Genomic DNA, 18,785 nt, shown 5'->3' on the forward strand with positions numbered 1-18,785 from the left:
CTGCGGCAGATAGAGGGTCATTTCCGGAGGGTGGGACTGGACCTCGTGTCTGCTTGGGGGGTTGCCAACTGGGATCCAGAGTTGTTTCGTTGTGTAGAGGGTGTGGCAACGCATTCTACCCATGCATGCTTTCCAACTTGACTTGACTTGATACCACATAATCAGCATTCAGATTAAAAAGAAGTAACAAACTATGCATTCCTGTGGAAAAAGAGGGTAAATGTACTGTAAAGGCCAGAGTCTACAAATTGCATGCAGGCTGGCATAAGTCAAAAGGCATTTGGAACATGCAGTGGTTGCAGCCCATGAACTGTTGATCACTACTACCTTAAATATGACCTTTATAATACAGGGCAAAGAAATTAATTCATCTCCTGTAGTTATTTTTGCAAAAATGATAGGTTTCTTACACTTTAATATCTGAATAACACTTAGTATCTTAAGTATTATGAATAAAATGCACATTCATCTGGTATTAGTGGGTTAGCAGTGCATACATACCACTCCCAGTTCTAAATAAAACAAATAATTAAAAGTACTTAAATTGGTGAATTGGCTCTGTTGATTTAGAGTTGTCAGATTAGGACAGGACAGTGGTTGAGATGAAAAAAACAAAGACGCAGTACTGCAGGTGTTTGGGGTTTTTCAGCTAAAAGGAGGAAAGATGGGCCCCTCCTCATACATATATAAAAGCAGGATAAAAGAAATTTTAGGTAGGAGACAGAGCTTAACCTTCACTACAATTCCCAAGAGATATCTGTTGATTGACATGTGTGGCATTATGTAATGAAAGACAAGTTACCATACATCAAAAAGTAAAAAAAGTAAAAGGTGGCAGGATCTGCATACTGTTGAGTACTGGCTGACTTCAAGCACTACCAGAACACAGCAAGAATTCCTGCCATTCCAAATATCAAAACTAAAAGTGCTGGCACAGAGTACCAGTGAGTACCGACCCACTTCAAAAACTGGATCTGACCATACAAATGGTAATAGCACAACTCAGCCGCAATCAAAGATGTGCTCCTTGTGCTTTACCTTCTCAGGTGTCTTGTTCCATGTATTCACCTCCCCAATTACAGCAATCCCAGTGGTCGGGTAGGATACCCAGGTACGTGAAGTGGCTATGCGATCTCTTTGAGTGTAGTGGAACTGAAAGAAATGGAATGAAATATTACTTTGTACCATGCCACCAGGCACAGAAAGCAAATGTATAGTTTTTTGACTCGTATCAAAACTCCTTGATTTCATGTATATCCAAGCTGCAAAGTATTACACAGTTAGGTAAACTCCCAATGCCCAAGATGGACATAGTGTACCATGTTCTGAACACAGAGCCTGTAGGTATGGTTGGATATAAAATGTATTACCTTCTCTGCTTTCTTTTCTTGGGTGTCACCTGAAGGTCTATCCTGTAGTGCAGACTTTTCAGCTTTTGCACTGCTGGCAGAGACATTCTCCTAAAACACAACAAAAGATATCAGATGTCTTTTGATCCACCTCACACAGAAATATCCTCTTGTTCATAATCTCCACAAAATGAGCAAGTCATCATCTCTGTTCCTGCCAGAGATGAGGAACCCTATCCAGCTGCCTTACCGTGGTCTTACTGCTGTTGAACAGAGCCTTCCTGACCTGGCTACCATGATGGAGCTTGTTTCTCTCTTTCCTTGTTTTCAGTTTCTTTTTCTTCTGTTTAAGCTGCATTAGAATGACATAGAAAGCTCAATTCCCAGTTGCAGAAGAAGTTCCAACATTTGACTTAAGACAAATCTTCTAGTCCCCCTACCTTTCGGGCAAGGTCAATCAGATGTACCGGTAGACCATCAGACTCTGAACTATTGGAGCCACTTGTGCTGTGGACAGGAGATGAGAAGTGTAAGTTTTCCACATAGAACTGTAAAGAGCTTTCTGCTCTGTTGCTCCTCGCCAGTAACTTGCCTGCCTATTGGCCATTTATTTTGGGTATCTTACACTTAGCTCAGTTCTGTGTCAACAGACTTGTGTGGCACACCTTAGCACAGAACACTCTCCTAAAATCAAAATGTGGGGAGACTCTTTTCTGGAATTCACTCTCATGTAGTGATATAGGCAACTAGAAGTGGGGACTCCCAAGACGTAGCTCTTGTGGACAAGACAGACAGGTGCCACACCAGGAATGAAACCAAGTACTTAATGTCTTTCCACACAGGTAGTGTGTTTCATCAATGAGCAAAACAGCAGACCTATCAATTTCCAGAGTAAAAGGAAGGAATAAACGTTCAAGACAGTAAAACTTGTGAACAATCTGTGACATTTTGCAGTACCTGGATTCAATATCAGAGAGTTCTACATCACTCAGATGTGTATCATGGTTCATCTCCTTCCCTAGTCGCTCCATCTTGCTGAGGATCTCCTGCTCTAGCCTCTCACCAATCTCAGTAAGACACTGAGAAAACTGTGGAATAAATCAGACACATGACCAAACTGTAGTCCTCCCACCAAGCCTAGGGACACTGTTACATCTGTTTAGAAGAACTACACATTTATTTCTTGCATTTCAGCTCACATTTTCTAAGTGAAAACAAAAAATGGTCTAAAAAGCTGTGGTTTACACTATTAGCCAAGGAACCGTGCAGGCTAAGGGTATGAGAGCTGCAGGGAGAATGCTGTGATGCGTAACAGCAACAAAAACTGAAAAAAAACTGACATCAAACTGTATTAAGCTCAGTCAGCCACACTTCAGATAGTGTCATAGAAGAATAGCCCAAATACCCTTGGGAGCTACATAGAGGAAGAGAAAAATAGTAAACAAAGAGATGCAGAATGTGCACAACAGAAGACATGCAAAAATCACCCACACTTAGCCAAACCCAGGAGTCATGCTGGAGGTCTACAAAATTGGACAAGACAGACCAAAAAGTAACACTGCAGTCACACATCAATAGTCAGGCATTCACACTGACATTACCTGCCGCTGTGGCATCAGCATGGCCTTAATGTTCCTGGACTGCAGGAAATCAAGAAGCTACTGAACATTAGGTACACACATACAAGAAACTGGCATTACCTAACTACCTGTAGAATGAGCAGAATGAACCAGTGATCATATCAAATTAAACTGGGGAAATACAAATAATGAGCCATCAGTGTAATCTAAACTCTACACTATGGCTCATACTGAAGTCACCATGAGAGTGAATACCACAATTATTTATATAATACTGCAGTATAATCCTTACTCAGAATATACAGAACTAACCTAGTCATTTTGATGGCTGCAGCCATTCACTTATTAGACATCAACTATTGAATAAGCCTGTTGCTTAATATAGAACATAATGAAAATGTTATTCACAATCCTTTATTCCATAACTGTAGGATCAGAATGATCTTGTTACATAGTGGATTGGCTTTCACAACTTGGTGACAGTTGATAGATCACAGACATTCTTATTTCATATTCTTAGAAATTCTAAAATCAAGGCAAGTCTGAAAGGGGCACAGAAAATACATGATTGATGTTTAAAACCTGAGATCCAAGCTATACAAGGTCTGTGGCAACCTATGACTGGTGTTCAAAATAAAATGATGAAACTGAACTGAAAGGAGGCCACACACATCTATTTCTGCCCACATAATAAAAAATGAAAACCACAATCTGTGATTGGCACCCTAAAGACATATGTAGTGAAGTACATCTATAAGTGCAAATGATAACCTCAGGGCAGCTATTTAAAGACATGGGTTGTAAAGACAACTGACTGGTACCTAAGATGCAGGAGCTCTGTTAGTTATAAAATATCATTGTTACAGTCTCCGATTGGTACCCCAAAAAACAATCAGGCTGGACAGCGGCTACAGAAAAGCTCATGAGGGCCTGCTTATCTTGTATTGGTACAGACCTTGGTTTGATCCGGATCACAGAAGTCAAGCAAAGTGTCACAGAAGTGATAACCTAAAGACTTCAGGTCTTCTGTAGTAAAATGAGTTCCCTTCCTGTTACCTGTGGGAAGAAAACATACACAAAAAAATGAAAATGAGATCGTTGGATTCTGGCAACACACCGTGAAATCCTTGCACAGTTTGATACTAGAGTTAAAACAGACAGAATAGCAAAAATTAATACAAAAACAAATATAGTGACTTTGTAGTGGCCTTGAATGCAATATACAATTTGAGCCAAAAAGAAGCACCACATTTCAAACGTTTATTCTACAAAAATGCTACAAGATAAAATAAAATTTCATTACAACATAAGAAAGGGTATACAAAATAGTTTTTTTTTTACTGTGCTTTAAAAATGATGTTTTCAAGGTGGTGGTCATCATTAGCGATACACTCTTCAAGACATTTTCTGAATGTTCGCAAGACTTGTTCAGCCATTTCAAGGGGAATTTTGAGGTCGGTGTGTGTATACCTTCGACTTGAGATAGCCCCACAAGAAGAAATTGCACAGAACAAGATCAGGCAAATGTAAAGGCCACCCGACATCACTGTGCATGGGGATCAGCTTCCCCGGAAACATCTCCCGCAAAACTTGCATGGATCTCTGCACCATATGAGCTGTTGCTCCATCCTGTTGAAACCAGGCATCCACCACTGTTGCTCCTTCTTCCTCAAAAAAGTAAGGGCCTACAATGTCAAAGTCTGTAACAGCGTACCAAACTGTAACACGCTCACTATGCAGGGGTCTCTGATGCAGTTCACGAGGGTTTGTTTGGTCCAATAGCAAAGATTTTGCTTATTTACGCAACACATTCAAATGGAATTGTGCCTCATGATGATGGCATCTCAATGAACGGTTTGCAGAATATTCGCACACAACTCTCTATGGCTCTCCTAGTCTCTCTCAGTTTGTTCCTGCACTACCATCATTTTGTATGGATGGAAATTAAGGTCCTCATGCAAAATTCTCCTTCTCATGTTTGTGTGCTGAACGTCTAAAAGACTGCAAAATTGATGCCTTTACAGCTTGGATGTTTTCAGGTGTTCATACAGTCTGAGGATGGCCTGGAGATTTTCTGTTCAATGTTGTACCCGTCTGTCTAAATTTAACCACCCACTGAAGAAATGTTTTTCGATTTGGGACGTCAACGTTAAGAGGAATGGTGAAGTGCATTCGGAAGGTGCGTTGCATACTGATGATGGATTAGTTGTGTTTGAAGAATGCTTCAACAGCAAAAGTTCGGTGCACACTGGACCAAGGCATATTACTGACTGAAAACTACAAGGGATCGCCTATCAAAGGACCCCCACTACAACCCACTTGGCTGTCTCTACCTCGCGCGATGACCTTGAGAAATGTGGTACTTTATTTTGGCTCATACTGTATTAAAGAAAATCTGAAGATTAACAAAATAGAGAGGTAAAACATGTAATAGAGGTACCAGCTGCATCATTAGTCAAGGAAGAGGAATTTAATAATTCAGAAGTATTTAGAAATTGATAAAGATGTGAACATTATAACAGTGTTTAATATAGATAATCCACTATTAGATGTAAAGCACAAATCTAAGGTAGACAAACATTTGAATACTTCTGAAAAAAAGAGACCAGAAATTGTCTTTAAGGGGGATCAGTGCCCAAGAGGGATTAGAATGTGGCATAGAAGAAAGGTATCTAAAAGAAAAGAAGAAAGACTTGATGTTAGCCAAGATGTATGCTGTCTAGAGACCCCTTTTTGTTCTAGTTCTAAGCCAATACAAAGAGGAGATCTCTACTCTATGGTTTAATTTTTGAGGAGCTGTTAGGGGACTCTGGAACAAGGTTCAGTAAGAGCTGTATGGTTAGAGGAGAAATAACTGAAAACTAGCCATATGATGGCTAAGAAGGTGGGTCTTCATGCTTGCTCACTGAACATGGGTATATGCAATGTGCTTAAGTACCATCAGAAGACAATTAAGGTCCTAGTAAGACAGATTATTGATACTTAATAATGAGTTGCTGAAGCCCTGATAAACGTGTGGAAACAAGATGGCAAAGTGATCACATAAAAGAAATTCTCTCTAATATGTGGACTGAAAAATGAATAACAGCAGCCACAGAATCTCAGGACAGGGCGCCTCTAGATTCTAGCTGCAAATTGTTCGTTGGACAAAATAGAGCACCCATGTCAGGTGTCAGAGTCTTGGGTAGCTTTTTCTTTTGCCTGCTATATAATCCATGGCTGCCTGTTGTTATGTAATGCTTATTACACCACAGTGACATGAGGGATCAGAAGATGAATCTCTGAATGTGGCATCACTCAAACATTTGCACAGTTAACCTTTGCAAAAGCCATGGTTTATTGGCTACTCTTTACTTTTTTGTTTTCATTGCATTTTTAACCTTTTCTTCAAATTATATATATTGTACAGTCAATTTGGTTTTATTTAGAACACCAGATCTTGACTTTTGCCTGTTTAATATTTTTTTTAGTCTGGCCACTATTTCTCACTTGCTGATTACTTGCATATGATTTTTTGACTGTTCTGGATCTTACTTTTGGAATATAAATTTGTTTGAATAAACAACATTCATTTTATTTTTTTCTTTATGTATGTGTCATTGTTAACACACTTATATCTACTGGTGACCTAAAATCCTTCAACTCATGTCTGGTGGGAGCATGTCAAGGTCCTAACACTGGGATAGGCTCTGACTCCATGACTTTGTACTGGATTAAGCGGGTATGGGAAATGGCTGGCCGTTCATCCTGGCCAATACCCCCAGGCCGCCAGATGGAGCCCTCCCTGTAGCATAGAAGTGCCCCGAAGACCAGCAGGGAATCCTGGAGAATGGAGTTTTTACTCCCAACCCTGCTGGATACCGTGGGGCCCACCTGAGGACGCTGCAGGGAGGCTCAAGGACTTGCGTGTGCCCTATAACCCAGAAGTACGTCTTAGTCACAGCGACAGAGGAAATGACGTGCTTCTGGGATGAAGGAGAGTTTTTATCCGACCCGGAAGTGCTAAGAAATCATGTGGACAGGGGTTCAGGAGCACTTCCGGGTCATGGACTATAAAAGACTATGGGAAACCCCAGACGAGTGAGCTGAGCTGGGAGGAAGGGTGGCAACACGTCTGGGAGTGGAGGATTGTTGGTTTATTGATTAGTGATTGTATTATGTAGTGTTTATAAGTATAGTAGAATGGAGGGTGCTTCGTGCACGTTATTATTATAATAAAAATAATAATTATTGGACTTTTACCTGGTGTTTGGCATGGTACCTGAGGGTTCAAGGGAGCGATAGCCCTCCTACTGTTACATTGGTGTAGTCAGCAGGATTCTCTGGCCGTCGGTTGGCAGAGGACAGTTTAGTAGTTAGGCTCTAGTGCCAAAGCCTTTTCAGGGAGACAGTACAGTTTGGGGATTGATGTCTTAGGGATATATGTCCCTTGTATTCTGATCAAATTTTTATTTTGTAAGATTGTGTACTTTCCTGTCAATCTGAGAATGTTGGCATAGTGCTTGTGATACAATAAAAAGAAGAGGCATCTGAGTGAGGTTCAGAAGTATTCTGTGTCTGTGTGCTTCTGGAAGCTGAATCATCCAACCCCAAGGAAAGACATATCCCAACCAGTGTTTATCTGAACCCATTTTTTCCACTATTCTCTAAAATTAGCAGCAGCTGCAAAAAAAGACACTTGTTTCAATTCTTGACCTGAAGATCTGTCACTCCTGGTTCATTTTCAAAATATAATATTTAGTAATACCAGTCAAACTATGTAGTTCTGTGAGAATCCCATACTGGCCTGAATTCAATCAGCCACCTTTGGCCAAATATCATACCAAAAATAGAACATACCTTCTTACTACTTTTATGTGGCTACGCCAAAACAACATTTTAGGAAGTAATTCACTTAGAATAAAACTTCTGAATTAAGTTCACTTTTACAGTGTTAAATATAACTACCAGAAGTCTCTTTGAGTGTATTATGATAGTTTTGGCCAAAAACCAACTAATAATCATTGACTGAAACAGTAAACCAAAAGGCCTTACGGTTCAAATCTTACCTCTTTCTCACTGCAAAATCCTTCATCTGTTTGTGATGCTGGTGTGTGAACAAGTACAACATCTCTTAATAACAAAATTATGCTTACTTATCTATGTGCAAACACTAATGAATGCTATTGGCTATGAAAGATACTATACAAATAATGGATCATTTATTATACAGACATGTGTTTTAAGACAAATTAAGTATTGAAATTATCTATTACTGACCAATTAGCTTCTTAAGCCTAGTTGAAACCAACCATAGTAAATATATTTGATAATAAAATTAAGCATATGCTGCAGGATACAACAAGGGAGTTAGGTATGGATTTGGTACAACTCACCTAAAGTAGACCCACTGAAAGTGGACTCCATGGTGTAACTGTTGACAATACCCAGCCTCCACATCACAATACGTCCAGTACCCTCTTTGCTCTTTTGGACCCTGAACTTACAGCTTTTATAAGAAAACTGAGAGCAGAATGTGAAACAGATTTTTAAAATTTTTATTTCTCCTAAGCTTATGAGTCAACAGAATAGTAGTTATAAAGAGAAGGCAGTCATGCTTTGATGATGGAAATCTTACTTGGTCTGCTGCATTCTTGCTCATCATCAGAGGGAAAATCCGTTCCTGTAGCCGCATGCTTGGGCTATTCTTGTTGTCACAACCATACATGAAGACGTTGTTCTTCCTGCTGTGCCCATGGAAGTCACAGTACAGGATTACCTCTCGTTCTGACAATAGTCTGGGAAGTAGGACAAAAGAACAGAAATCGTTTCACAAACAGATCATCAAGCTTGTTTACTTGTCAAGAAGTGCTTTCTGTTTTTTGTGTAAAATGCATTTCCTTTAAATTTCTACTGCTGTCTTAGAGTGCATGATACACTCCTTAATTAAAAGAATTATACTAGGTCATGTTTATCAATGTCTTGGAGGATTCTGAGGATCTGGATTAGGTCCTCATTTAGCCTTCTTAGTTCAAAGCTAATATGGTCAAATGCTGCAATGCCATGGTCTTTATACACCTTTAATAACAAATGCCACTTGAGCCAAGTGTTATGACTACATGTCAGGATACACAAAAATCAGTAGCTGATTAGACAGACTGGGTACCACTTAATAAGTAGGATTGTAGTGCAATGAAAGTGCACAAACATTAAGGCAGCAAGGATGAGAGATATAAAAAGTGAATATTTGGATTATTTTGCCCTTATTTCTCTGTCTACAACAGCTAAACGCTACTTTTTTTATTTTACAAATTGTGGTTTGCAATGTATAGCACAAAGGTATTATTCTGTACACTCCTCCAGAATTTAATAAGCAGAAGTAAATTTACTGTTTCCAATTCACCAATGGTTACAGAATTATTTTTAACAGTATATTCACTCTTACTAATTCAATTGCTCGCATTTCCCTCTGTAGTACTCCTGTTTCAAGGCTCCTAATTGATGCCCTCACCTCTTTACCATGTTCCTGGTATGCCACACACAAGGGAAGGCATTCTGCAGGATGGTCTTATAGTTGCGATTGAGATCACGTCCAGTCAGGGAGCACCGGTAGTTGCCCACAATGACTCCATCGGGGTTTAGCATGGGGACAACCTTGAAGATGAACATGTTTCTCAAAATCTCTGCATCATGAGAGTCCCCCAGGATAAAATCCAGGAATCCCTTCATCATCCATGAACTGTTTGTCTCACCAGGATGAACGCGGGCGGTGACAACCACTGCCTTCTTGGCTGCAGTAAAAACTGCATTCTGAAAAGGAGATGTTATGGTCAGCACATACACAGTATTGCCTGCCAAACTGCGACACAGTGAGCGGACTGTGCAATACTGGGATCGCCGGGAGTCATTGGAGATCTCATTCAGGTAGCGCTGTAGGTCTGTGTATGTGTAGGGGTAACAGTGTGCAAAGTAGCAAGTGTCTCCTTGGTTTGGAAATTGACAAGTCCAGGTGAGTGAGTGCAGTCCTTCCAGACTTTGGTTTTTGTAATATCGAATCTCACTGCCTACTCTCCTCCACCCAATCTTTTTTGAAAGAGCATCAGTTTCAGAGTACATTAGTGGTTTCATCCCCATGTTGTAGAGGCTATTTGACTTCATCAGGTTGATAATGGTGAATCTGTATGTGATTCCTGGCTTCATGTTTTGTACTCGAAAGTAAAACCACTGTGTGTGCTTATTAGTGTAGAGATCAGTCTGGAGTGTCAGCTCATAGTCATTCAAGCCCCTGTAAAAACAAATACACAGAATTAAGAGTAGAAAGAACTGCTGGATGCACTACAACACACACAGTACATTCTAGACACAAATTTCAGTATACATCATAGTGTATATCAAGCTTATACATTTGAATACAGTTCACTAGAATTAACATATACTGATAATGCAAGTACATCCTAGTTATATTTCATGTGTAAGCAACTCATTTCATATACACTAGATGTTACATTTAATATAGATACACTTCAGCACATAATTGCATTTATTTCAAATAAATTCCCCTTACAGTCCGTTGAGCAAGTTATGTTTCCATGCAAACAAAAGAGCAAACTCTGGTATATATGCTCCAAGGTACACTTGCACATATCTTAGTCCCTTTCACACTTGTAAGCCACCTTTTATAAATTGTGATTATAACTTTGTGTGGTGTGAAAATACCTGTCTGTGGGAAGAGGGCGACCTCAGGTTAAAGTAGTTGTGAGGCAAAAGGCACAGGACATAAACATGAGTCAAGTGAGACAGAAACACTCAAAGGCCAAACTGTTTCCTTCCCTGTCAAGCACACATTGCTCTTATTGTTTCAGAGAATTAAACTATAACTAAAAAATGTAAAGTTTACTGGGGGCTGAGCAGTTGAAAAATTATAAATAAAGTATTAACAAAGTACAACAGGGATATTAAAAACTGCACAAATTAACTTAAAATAGTTCCAGATATTTTAACACTAAAGTAAAACAAACATTAAGGTTAACATTTAATTGCTAGCTGTGCTACCAATCTAAGACGGGTTGAAATATAAGTAATCAATACAGATATCAGCATTAATGTTTGCAGTGCACCATATATTTGAAAGTATTTTATAGTGCATGCAGAAATAAAATGCATTGTATGTGTCATTCCAACAGATGGTACATTTTTGTGATGTGCCATTTGTTGGAATTACAAATGCAATCCTTATGCCTCTGTTAAATGCCATTTGGTATGGTATTTGTAAAAGCAGTGTTAATGTGTGTAATGCACCATTTGTTGGAATGATACAGACATATCGACCAGACAGACACACAGATACACAAACACAGAAACACTTATTCTTTCATTAAGATGGATTTTTCTGTACTCCTTGAATAGAAATACTTTTATTACCTGCCTTTTCAAATAATTAAATCAATTATGTTTTAATTGTTGAATAATGTAGTCAATTGAAATCACACTTTAAAAAAATACTAGGAGACATATTGTAAAAGCTTGGTGCAAACAAGCAAAATAATAAACTGCTCACTGATGCTTCACTAGCCCCATCACAGCCAAATAGCGGCAATTAAAAAGTTTCATAAATTTTGAAAAGTAAGCCGGCTCCAGGCAATGTATACATATTTGCTTATTTTTCACATTAATATCGAGAAATTAAGCAGAGAATTTCAAAGGTCTCCATTCTGTTATGTACTTGTTATAGCTTACATCATGTATGTGAATTATACTAAATAAGATTCATTAAATCAGTTGCAAGAATTACACCATCTCTAAAAATGACCAGTTAACTTTTGCAACAGAATTCAATGCATTTCTAATTTATTCATTTGACCGGTGTCCAACAGTGACATGAGTACAGTATATCATTCAAAATATGGTGTCCTATTTATTGTTTGTTTCTGGCTTGTACACCGTAGTGCAAAGAAAGGGCTTGGTTCTCTGTGATAGTAATTTTGGATTAAGCAGGTTTAGTAAATGGATGGATGGGTAGATGGATGGATACTTTTGTAGGCACAGTCAGATATATCATCAGACACATCGTATTACACATTTATTTTTGGCATCAACACAGAAAAGCCACCTCATGATAGCTAGCCTGAGGCTACTGCCCAGATGGGGAGCTATGCAAACTCAATGATATGCAGACATCTTTCTTGTATGTCCAAAAAATTCAAGAAGCTCAATCATGCCCACCTTCTAGGCATTTCCAGGTCATGTTTATTACTTCATCAATAGTGTTGATCAGCGAATTTCGCCAAAGTGTTATTCGCAACGAATTGCCTACGTTCACATTCACCCTTGTTTGTTGAATTATTTACTAATAATTCGGCTGGTTTAGGAGAACTTTCTTCCCCAGAACCTCATAATGCTTTGCGAGGCCAACACACCATTCCCCGGAGCTGTAACAGCCAACATTGGATGGGACCGTCCCCTGGGTATATGCTGATCATTTGCATTACAGACTCTGTGGAACTTAGTGGTAGAACTGGTAAGTAAATAATGCAAGTTCTCAATTTTCTCATTTTATTTTTATGAAACATGTACAGCATAAATAATGAGTTATCGCTGCATGTCACCAAAACGTGCAGATTGACCTTCGAGTTCCATGTCAGTATAAGGGAAGAAGACGAGTGCCCTTTGCATGCATAATTAGCCAAATGGAGATAAAAAGCAAAACTGAAGGAGCCTGACAACCCCCCACCAAACACAGGAGACTATATTAAGTAATAATAAAGGATATATTATTATTTACAAGACGTTTCTATCTTTTGGGAGAAGAAAAAGTGAAAAGCATCAGCACAGTCAGTTCAGATAGCCCTCAGCATGACTTCAAAAAATACAATTAATCCATTCTAGACCATACGAACTGTATGTAAATATATTTTTTTGAAAGATTTTTAAGCACAAATATAGTTAATAATACCATAGAATGCACAGCGTAATAGTAAACTAAATTTAAAAACATTGAATAACACTGAGAAAACCTTGAACAACAGAGAAAACTAACATTGCGAGAGTTTGTGCTATAGCACTACGAACCGCTCGCTAAAAACACTTTTTTTTTATGAGTTTTATGCACAGGGAAAAAAATGAACATTTGAAAAATCCATAATTTAATAAACAAACAAGAACAGTAACATTGCAACAATGCACGCTACGAATCGATGGCTGTAAACAGAAGTGAAGTGGAGGTTAAAATCAAATAGAAAAAAGTCTTCATTAAATACAACGAGGTTAAAACAATGCTCAAATCAGTCTCTTTAAAAACAAGCCCAGTGCATTCTTTAACTGCCTTCTCGGCCTTATGCGGCCAGCCCTCTCTCTCTCTCGCGTGCGTTTGTGTGTGTGTCTGTATGTCTCTCGGGTGTCTCTCTCTCGTGTCTGTCTGTCTGTCTGTCTGTCTCTCTCGCTGCACAGGCAATGCGGAACACGTGCGGAAATCATCGGCGCGCACAAACCGAAAGGGAAACTGGCTTGTTCGTATACCGAGTGTGTGGTCGTGAACAGATGCAAAAGTTTGGCGAACTTTTTGGTCGTAACCCGATTTGTACATGTTCAGAGATGTTCGTGAACCAAGGTTCCACTGTATTGGCTTTAATAAGCTGCAGTGTTTAGATAGATAGATAGATAGATAGATAGATAGATAGATAGATAGATAGATAGATAGATAGATAGATAGATAGATAGATAGATAGATAGATAGATAGATAGATAGATAGATAGATAGATAGATAGATAGATAGATAGATAGATAGATAGATAGATAGATAGATAGATAGATAGAATACTTTATTAATCCCAAAGGGAAACAGTTTTTAAACAGTTAACACAAATAGGACAAGGAAATAAAATACTACAGTTTGCTAATGAGATCCATCCAATGTTATTACTTTAAAACTGTTAATGTCTTTTAATAAAATGCAGTGTGAATCATGAATATCTCCCTGGTTAGTGCATAAGTTACTTAAAAGGTAGGATGCAACTTGATTTGTAGAGCTAGTCTGGAAGGGTCTGTACATTGCTATAAATGACTTTATACCTGTTTATTTATTACACATGTTCTGGGACAGAAACCCAACAGACACATGTTCTCTAGTACACAACTACACTAATAAAATACTCCAAATTTCATAACATTCATAAGCACAACCACAACACTTCTGAAAGGTTTTTGGCTAACCTCAGTCTCAATGCACAATCATTCTATTGCACTGCTATGAGCATGGCAGTATGCTCTGTAACACAGATAGCTCTATCACCATGCTTTTCTATGGGACCTAAGATTAAAGAACCTGTTTAGAGTTGTGCTTGTTTAGCTCTCATAACTTACACTCTGACAGCCTTTTGAAGGTTACCACTTTCAAAGCGAGACTCAAACAACAAGATGCCATCTTTTTCTTTTACAAAGACAGTGGCATCCTTAATCGGACCACGGCTTCCTCCGGCACGGGAACATGTGAAATAAGGGCTCTTGGTGGCTGTTGAAATAGAAATAGATTTCATTAGGATAATAAATAAAATATTAAGAATGTAATACTGAGATATTTTCAGAAATATGAAATATTTTAGTAAAAGGGAGACTGATATGTACAGTAAACTAACAGAAAATCAAATGTAGAGTACATAATACAAGAGAGGGAAACTATTATATTCATAATTTTACAAACAATGTGAAATTCTCATAAACACAAAAAAAACTGCATCTGCCTTAGCTAAATTGAGACAGAGAGACAAAGAGAGGCTGACATTTATGAAGGAATGAAGATGCATATGACAGACTTGTTAGTGAAATAGGTGTCGTTTTTCTGACTTGCTTTTTCTGTTACCTGGGTCAATGCAGTACACAACATTTCCCTTTCCTTCTCCTACACACATGGGGGTCTTCTCATAACCCGTCACTTGGTAGAATGGTTCGGGCTCAGGAGGTTTCCAATCTACAAACATTATGTATCAAGATAACAGATTATCAAATTACTACAATGGACTGACTGTTAAATTATATCAATTCCTTCAACACAGAATTACAGTAGTGTTCATTAGCCTAGGTCTAGATTGTTCCATTCTATTTTAATTCAACTTTTTAATTTTTGCAAATACGGATAAAAAAAAAAAGGAACAATGATCAGTCTTATTCTTTTAAGTACACCGAAAAATTCATACTCAATTTCTGGTAATCACTGTACATTGCCTGATTACAGAAGTCTACAACTGCAACTTTCTCATTCTCTCAAACAGTGTAACACCAACCCATTATTATCTGGATCCCAGATACCCCTGAACCTTATCTAATTACCTAAAGTATATTGGAAAATGGACACCTGACCTTTCATAATTTCACTCCTCGTTCCAGAAAAGCCATTATGCATACAGGGTTGTGTCACCTCATTTAAAGACCCTCATTTGATAATAAGGGTATCCTCATACCTATATGGCATATTTCATCCTTGATGACCTCACATTCTAATGGCCAGCGTGGTTTCTGGTTAGGAGCGCTCAGTGATGGCACAGCAAACAGACTGCGGGGTTCTCGCAGACGTGGTACCTTCTTCCCTTCGTGGAAGTCAAACACCAATTGTCTTGTCTTGAAAAGGTCTTGTTCCAGCAAGAAGGAGTCTAGGAAATGAACATAACAAACTCAGAGGTAGTCTTGTCTACAAAAGGTTTTATTGTCTCAGGCATATTTTTTAAGTGGAACTTACTAAAGGGCATCTTTGAAGCACTCTAGTTAAAAGCTCTCTGACTGCAGTGAAAAAACACAGAGCTAAGATAATCACATACATACAGACAGGCCCCTGTCTATCATCAGACACTATCCTTAAGCCTGCTTTATCCAATTCTAAATAAGTGGAGTATGCGGGCTGAAGCATACATTATCTTGGCACTGGATAAGATGCCAGACCATGACAAAGTCCACTCACACACACCCCTCTTACTCACACTTACATGGAGCTCTTTGGAATTACCAATTATCCTAAAACTATTAGGAAACTGGAGTAACTGTAGAACATCCCACAACAAAATGCAGAGAACATGCAAACTCAACAAAGACAACTGCATGCAGGACTTGATACCCAGGCAGTGCTGTCAATTATAAACATCATAATTGTTCATATTAGTGGACTCTTAGACAAAAAAGCTATGCATAATACTTTCATGCACACAACTACATCTACATCCAACTCAGGCACTCCACGCTTCTAAAAAGACATTAAGAAAAACCTAATGGCAGGCATGAAGCATGCAGAATCTTGTAACTCACAGTGCTTCCCCTTTGTTTCTTCCTGCTTAGAAGATGATCCGGTGTCTGAATCATTACTATCTACAGAGATATTTTCTGACAGTAGGTAATCATGGTGTTTCTCCCAGGTGGGCACAGATTCAAAAGTCCTCTGGTATCCAGCATTCCTCCCTTGAAGCAAAATAGAGGAATGCTTAATTGTTTATCAAAGGACAGAATCTGTCTTGTTGTAAGAAAACCATAATCATACTTTCAAAATATAAGGTGTGCACTTCATATAGATCCATTGACTCAGCTCACCAATAATTTCTTTTTAAAAAACACATTTTTAAAATTTCAGGTTTGAACTGAAAACCACCCGTCGATTTATTTTTCAATGTATGTATCAGTAGAGAAATTTACAGAGACGCATTCAATCAAAAAGCTCTAATTAATCATTAGATTACAATAGTAAATGAGAATTATACCCATCTAAATGCCAGTCAGATGGGTCATAACAGTATTTTGAACAACCTGGATCACTGTAGACAATGTGGCCAGTTCACAAACAGAAGCCAATGTCAGAATAATAACAACAGCTACAAGTACTCCTACCTGTAAAGAGGCCATAGTGCTGGAGATGCTGTTGCATGAAAGTTTCATATGGATCCTTCACACTCTGTAAAAAAAGACAGCAAGGATTAGGATATATCTAAATTCAGAAGGCTCTTTCCACAGACATGGAAAAGAGTATGCCAAGAAAATGTAGCCTCAAAAATTATTTTCATTAAATCAAGAACGCCCATAAAAGAAAGCAGAAAAAATAAGACTACAGTAAAGACATTGCACACATATAATTCTTTGACTGAACCTGCTGATGCCAAAAAAGCCCTGAAATGCATCATCAACAAAAGATAATAAAGCTTTACTACCTATGTATCCACAAAAAAGTCCTCACAAGTTAACAAGTAGTGGGTGTTAGATATTTATTCAAGGTGATGTTTTTTCAGAACACCCTTTCCAAGTGTGCAGCCTAAACATTGTCCCTTGAATTGTGATAAATTGCATTTATAGACTGTCAGGAACGTGAGCTTGAGGAACAGCTTAAGGGCTTGGCTAACTATATTATTTCCCCAGAACACATGAGGGTGTCAAGCAATAATGATTTCTCTTCTCCTTTCCCTATGTAGAAAGGAAGATTGATGAGAATCCAACCATGACGTCACTTCTAGGGTCTTTCCACGTGGACTCACCTCTTCCTCCCAGAAACCATCAAAACCGGAAACAAAGCCATCTTGAACAGACTCTGTAAACTTCTCAAGAAGTCTCGACATTTGTGCTTAACACACGTTTTGCACCTTTTGCACTTTTTAATATACAGGGTTTGCTTTTGAGGTGATCCAAACCTTTTATAATTGTCTGTCTTGTCATTACAAGACATATAGCTCTTGATTGTCACATGTACAGATCACTGTGAAATTCTTGTTTGCATATGCTAGTCAACATGCAACAAGTCAGCACTCTCTGGCACAATGATTACCCCATCAATGGTACATTTAGGCAGTTTGATTTAGGGAAGAATATCTGAAAAATGTTGCACATAGGCTCCACATGGACTAGATATTACTACATCATCAAGGTATGTAGTTGCAGATCACTTTCACCCTTTCTGTTTCTGGTTCATCATGTGCTGAAATGTGTTTGGTGCTCAATAAAATCGGAATGGCATGACCCAGAGTTGAAAAAAAATCAAAAGCAGTGTGTAGAGCCTTAATTGATTCTAGACTGCCTTGGTAAGAAATGCATGACAGAACCAGTTCTTTTAACCTTTTTATAAATTAACAGGTAGGCCAAGGGCTAACTGTTAAATTTACACATTGCCTCTAAATTGTGACAGCCTAAAAGAGCTTACCAAAGACAACAACAAGATCAAACAAGTGCTTCAAACACCTGCAGATTCAATAACAGGCAAACACAGCAAGGCATTCCATTACTCAATAACTTGTCTGAAATGTGAAACAGAAGTTGTCAAATAAATACATCAAAGCTTGTTAATTGTTAGTTAGTCAACATCAAAACTTGTTGACTATTAGTCAAGTTGTGCAAGAGACATAAATACAGGTCTTCAGGTGAACTAACATGCCATAACTTTTGTGATTTTCACATATCACAACTGTTATGTTTAGCAACCAACATGGAATCATTCAACTTGAATCTGTTATATTCAACACATAACAGATTATAATAACCAGAGAATCTTCATTAATTTCCTAGGAGATCTTTCTCCTTCTGTACATCCCAATGACCGTACACTGTACTGCTATAAGAAAACAAAAACTAAACAGAGAAAATCCACTGGGAGTTCAAAACCTTTTTGGATGCAAACAACATATCAAACATCTGCTACTCACTCACAACTCCGTACTCTGTGGCTCCATGTATTTAAATTTGTATTCTTGCTTTTGTAGCCAGTACTGTTGTTGTTGTTATTGAACCTTGTATTAGCACCAAGAAAGCTCCAATAACTCCTAATTCCTGTTTCCATCCTGAACTGTATTTACCATTATGTGACTACAAGGGGGATGTTTTTGCGTTCTCTTTTAGTCTCAGGAAGGCATCTGACTTCAAGCC

General features: G+C 38.4%; 1 protein-coding gene across 2 annotated transcripts in view; it reads right to left on the reverse strand.

Annotated features, from left to right (window-relative positions):
* The window catches only part of agbl2 (AGBL carboxypeptidase 2), a 51,321-nt gene that overhangs the window by 21,213 nt on the left and 11,323 nt on the right, over window positions 1-18,785 (reverse strand). Inside the window, exons 3-17 of one of the 2 annotated variants that reach the window (XM_051922427.1) lie at window positions 16,770-16,833; window positions 16,197-16,346; window positions 15,362-15,550; window positions 14,764-14,871; window positions 14,268-14,415; window positions 9,420-10,193; window positions 8,547-8,706; window positions 8,305-8,431; window positions 3,885-3,985; window positions 2,951-2,989; window positions 2,307-2,437; window positions 1,790-1,856; window positions 1,600-1,701; window positions 1,371-1,460; window positions 1,039-1,152 (exon numbers count right to left, since the gene is read on the reverse strand). In XM_051922427.1, the coding sequence (XP_051778387.1) occupies window positions 1,039-1,152; window positions 1,371-1,460; window positions 1,600-1,701; window positions 1,790-1,856; window positions 2,307-2,437; window positions 2,951-2,989; window positions 3,885-3,985; window positions 8,305-8,431; window positions 8,547-8,706; window positions 9,420-10,193; window positions 14,268-14,415; window positions 14,764-14,871; window positions 15,362-15,550; window positions 16,197-16,346; window positions 16,770-16,833 (2,364 nt within the window). The remainder of the gene's footprint in view (window positions 1-1,038; window positions 1,153-1,370; window positions 1,461-1,599; window positions 1,702-1,789; window positions 1,857-2,306; window positions 2,438-2,950; window positions 2,990-3,884; window positions 3,986-8,304; window positions 8,432-8,546; window positions 8,707-9,419; window positions 10,194-14,267; window positions 14,416-14,763; window positions 14,872-15,361; window positions 15,551-16,196; window positions 16,347-16,769; window positions 16,834-18,785) is intronic. The other variant, XM_028794277.2, reaches the window with a different exon arrangement.

The sequence above is a fragment of the Erpetoichthys calabaricus genome, chromosome 2, assembly GCF_900747795.2.
Source record: "Erpetoichthys calabaricus chromosome 2, fErpCal1.3, whole genome shotgun sequence".
NCBI lineage: Eukaryota > Metazoa > Chordata > Cladistia > Polypteriformes > Polypteridae > Erpetoichthys > Erpetoichthys calabaricus.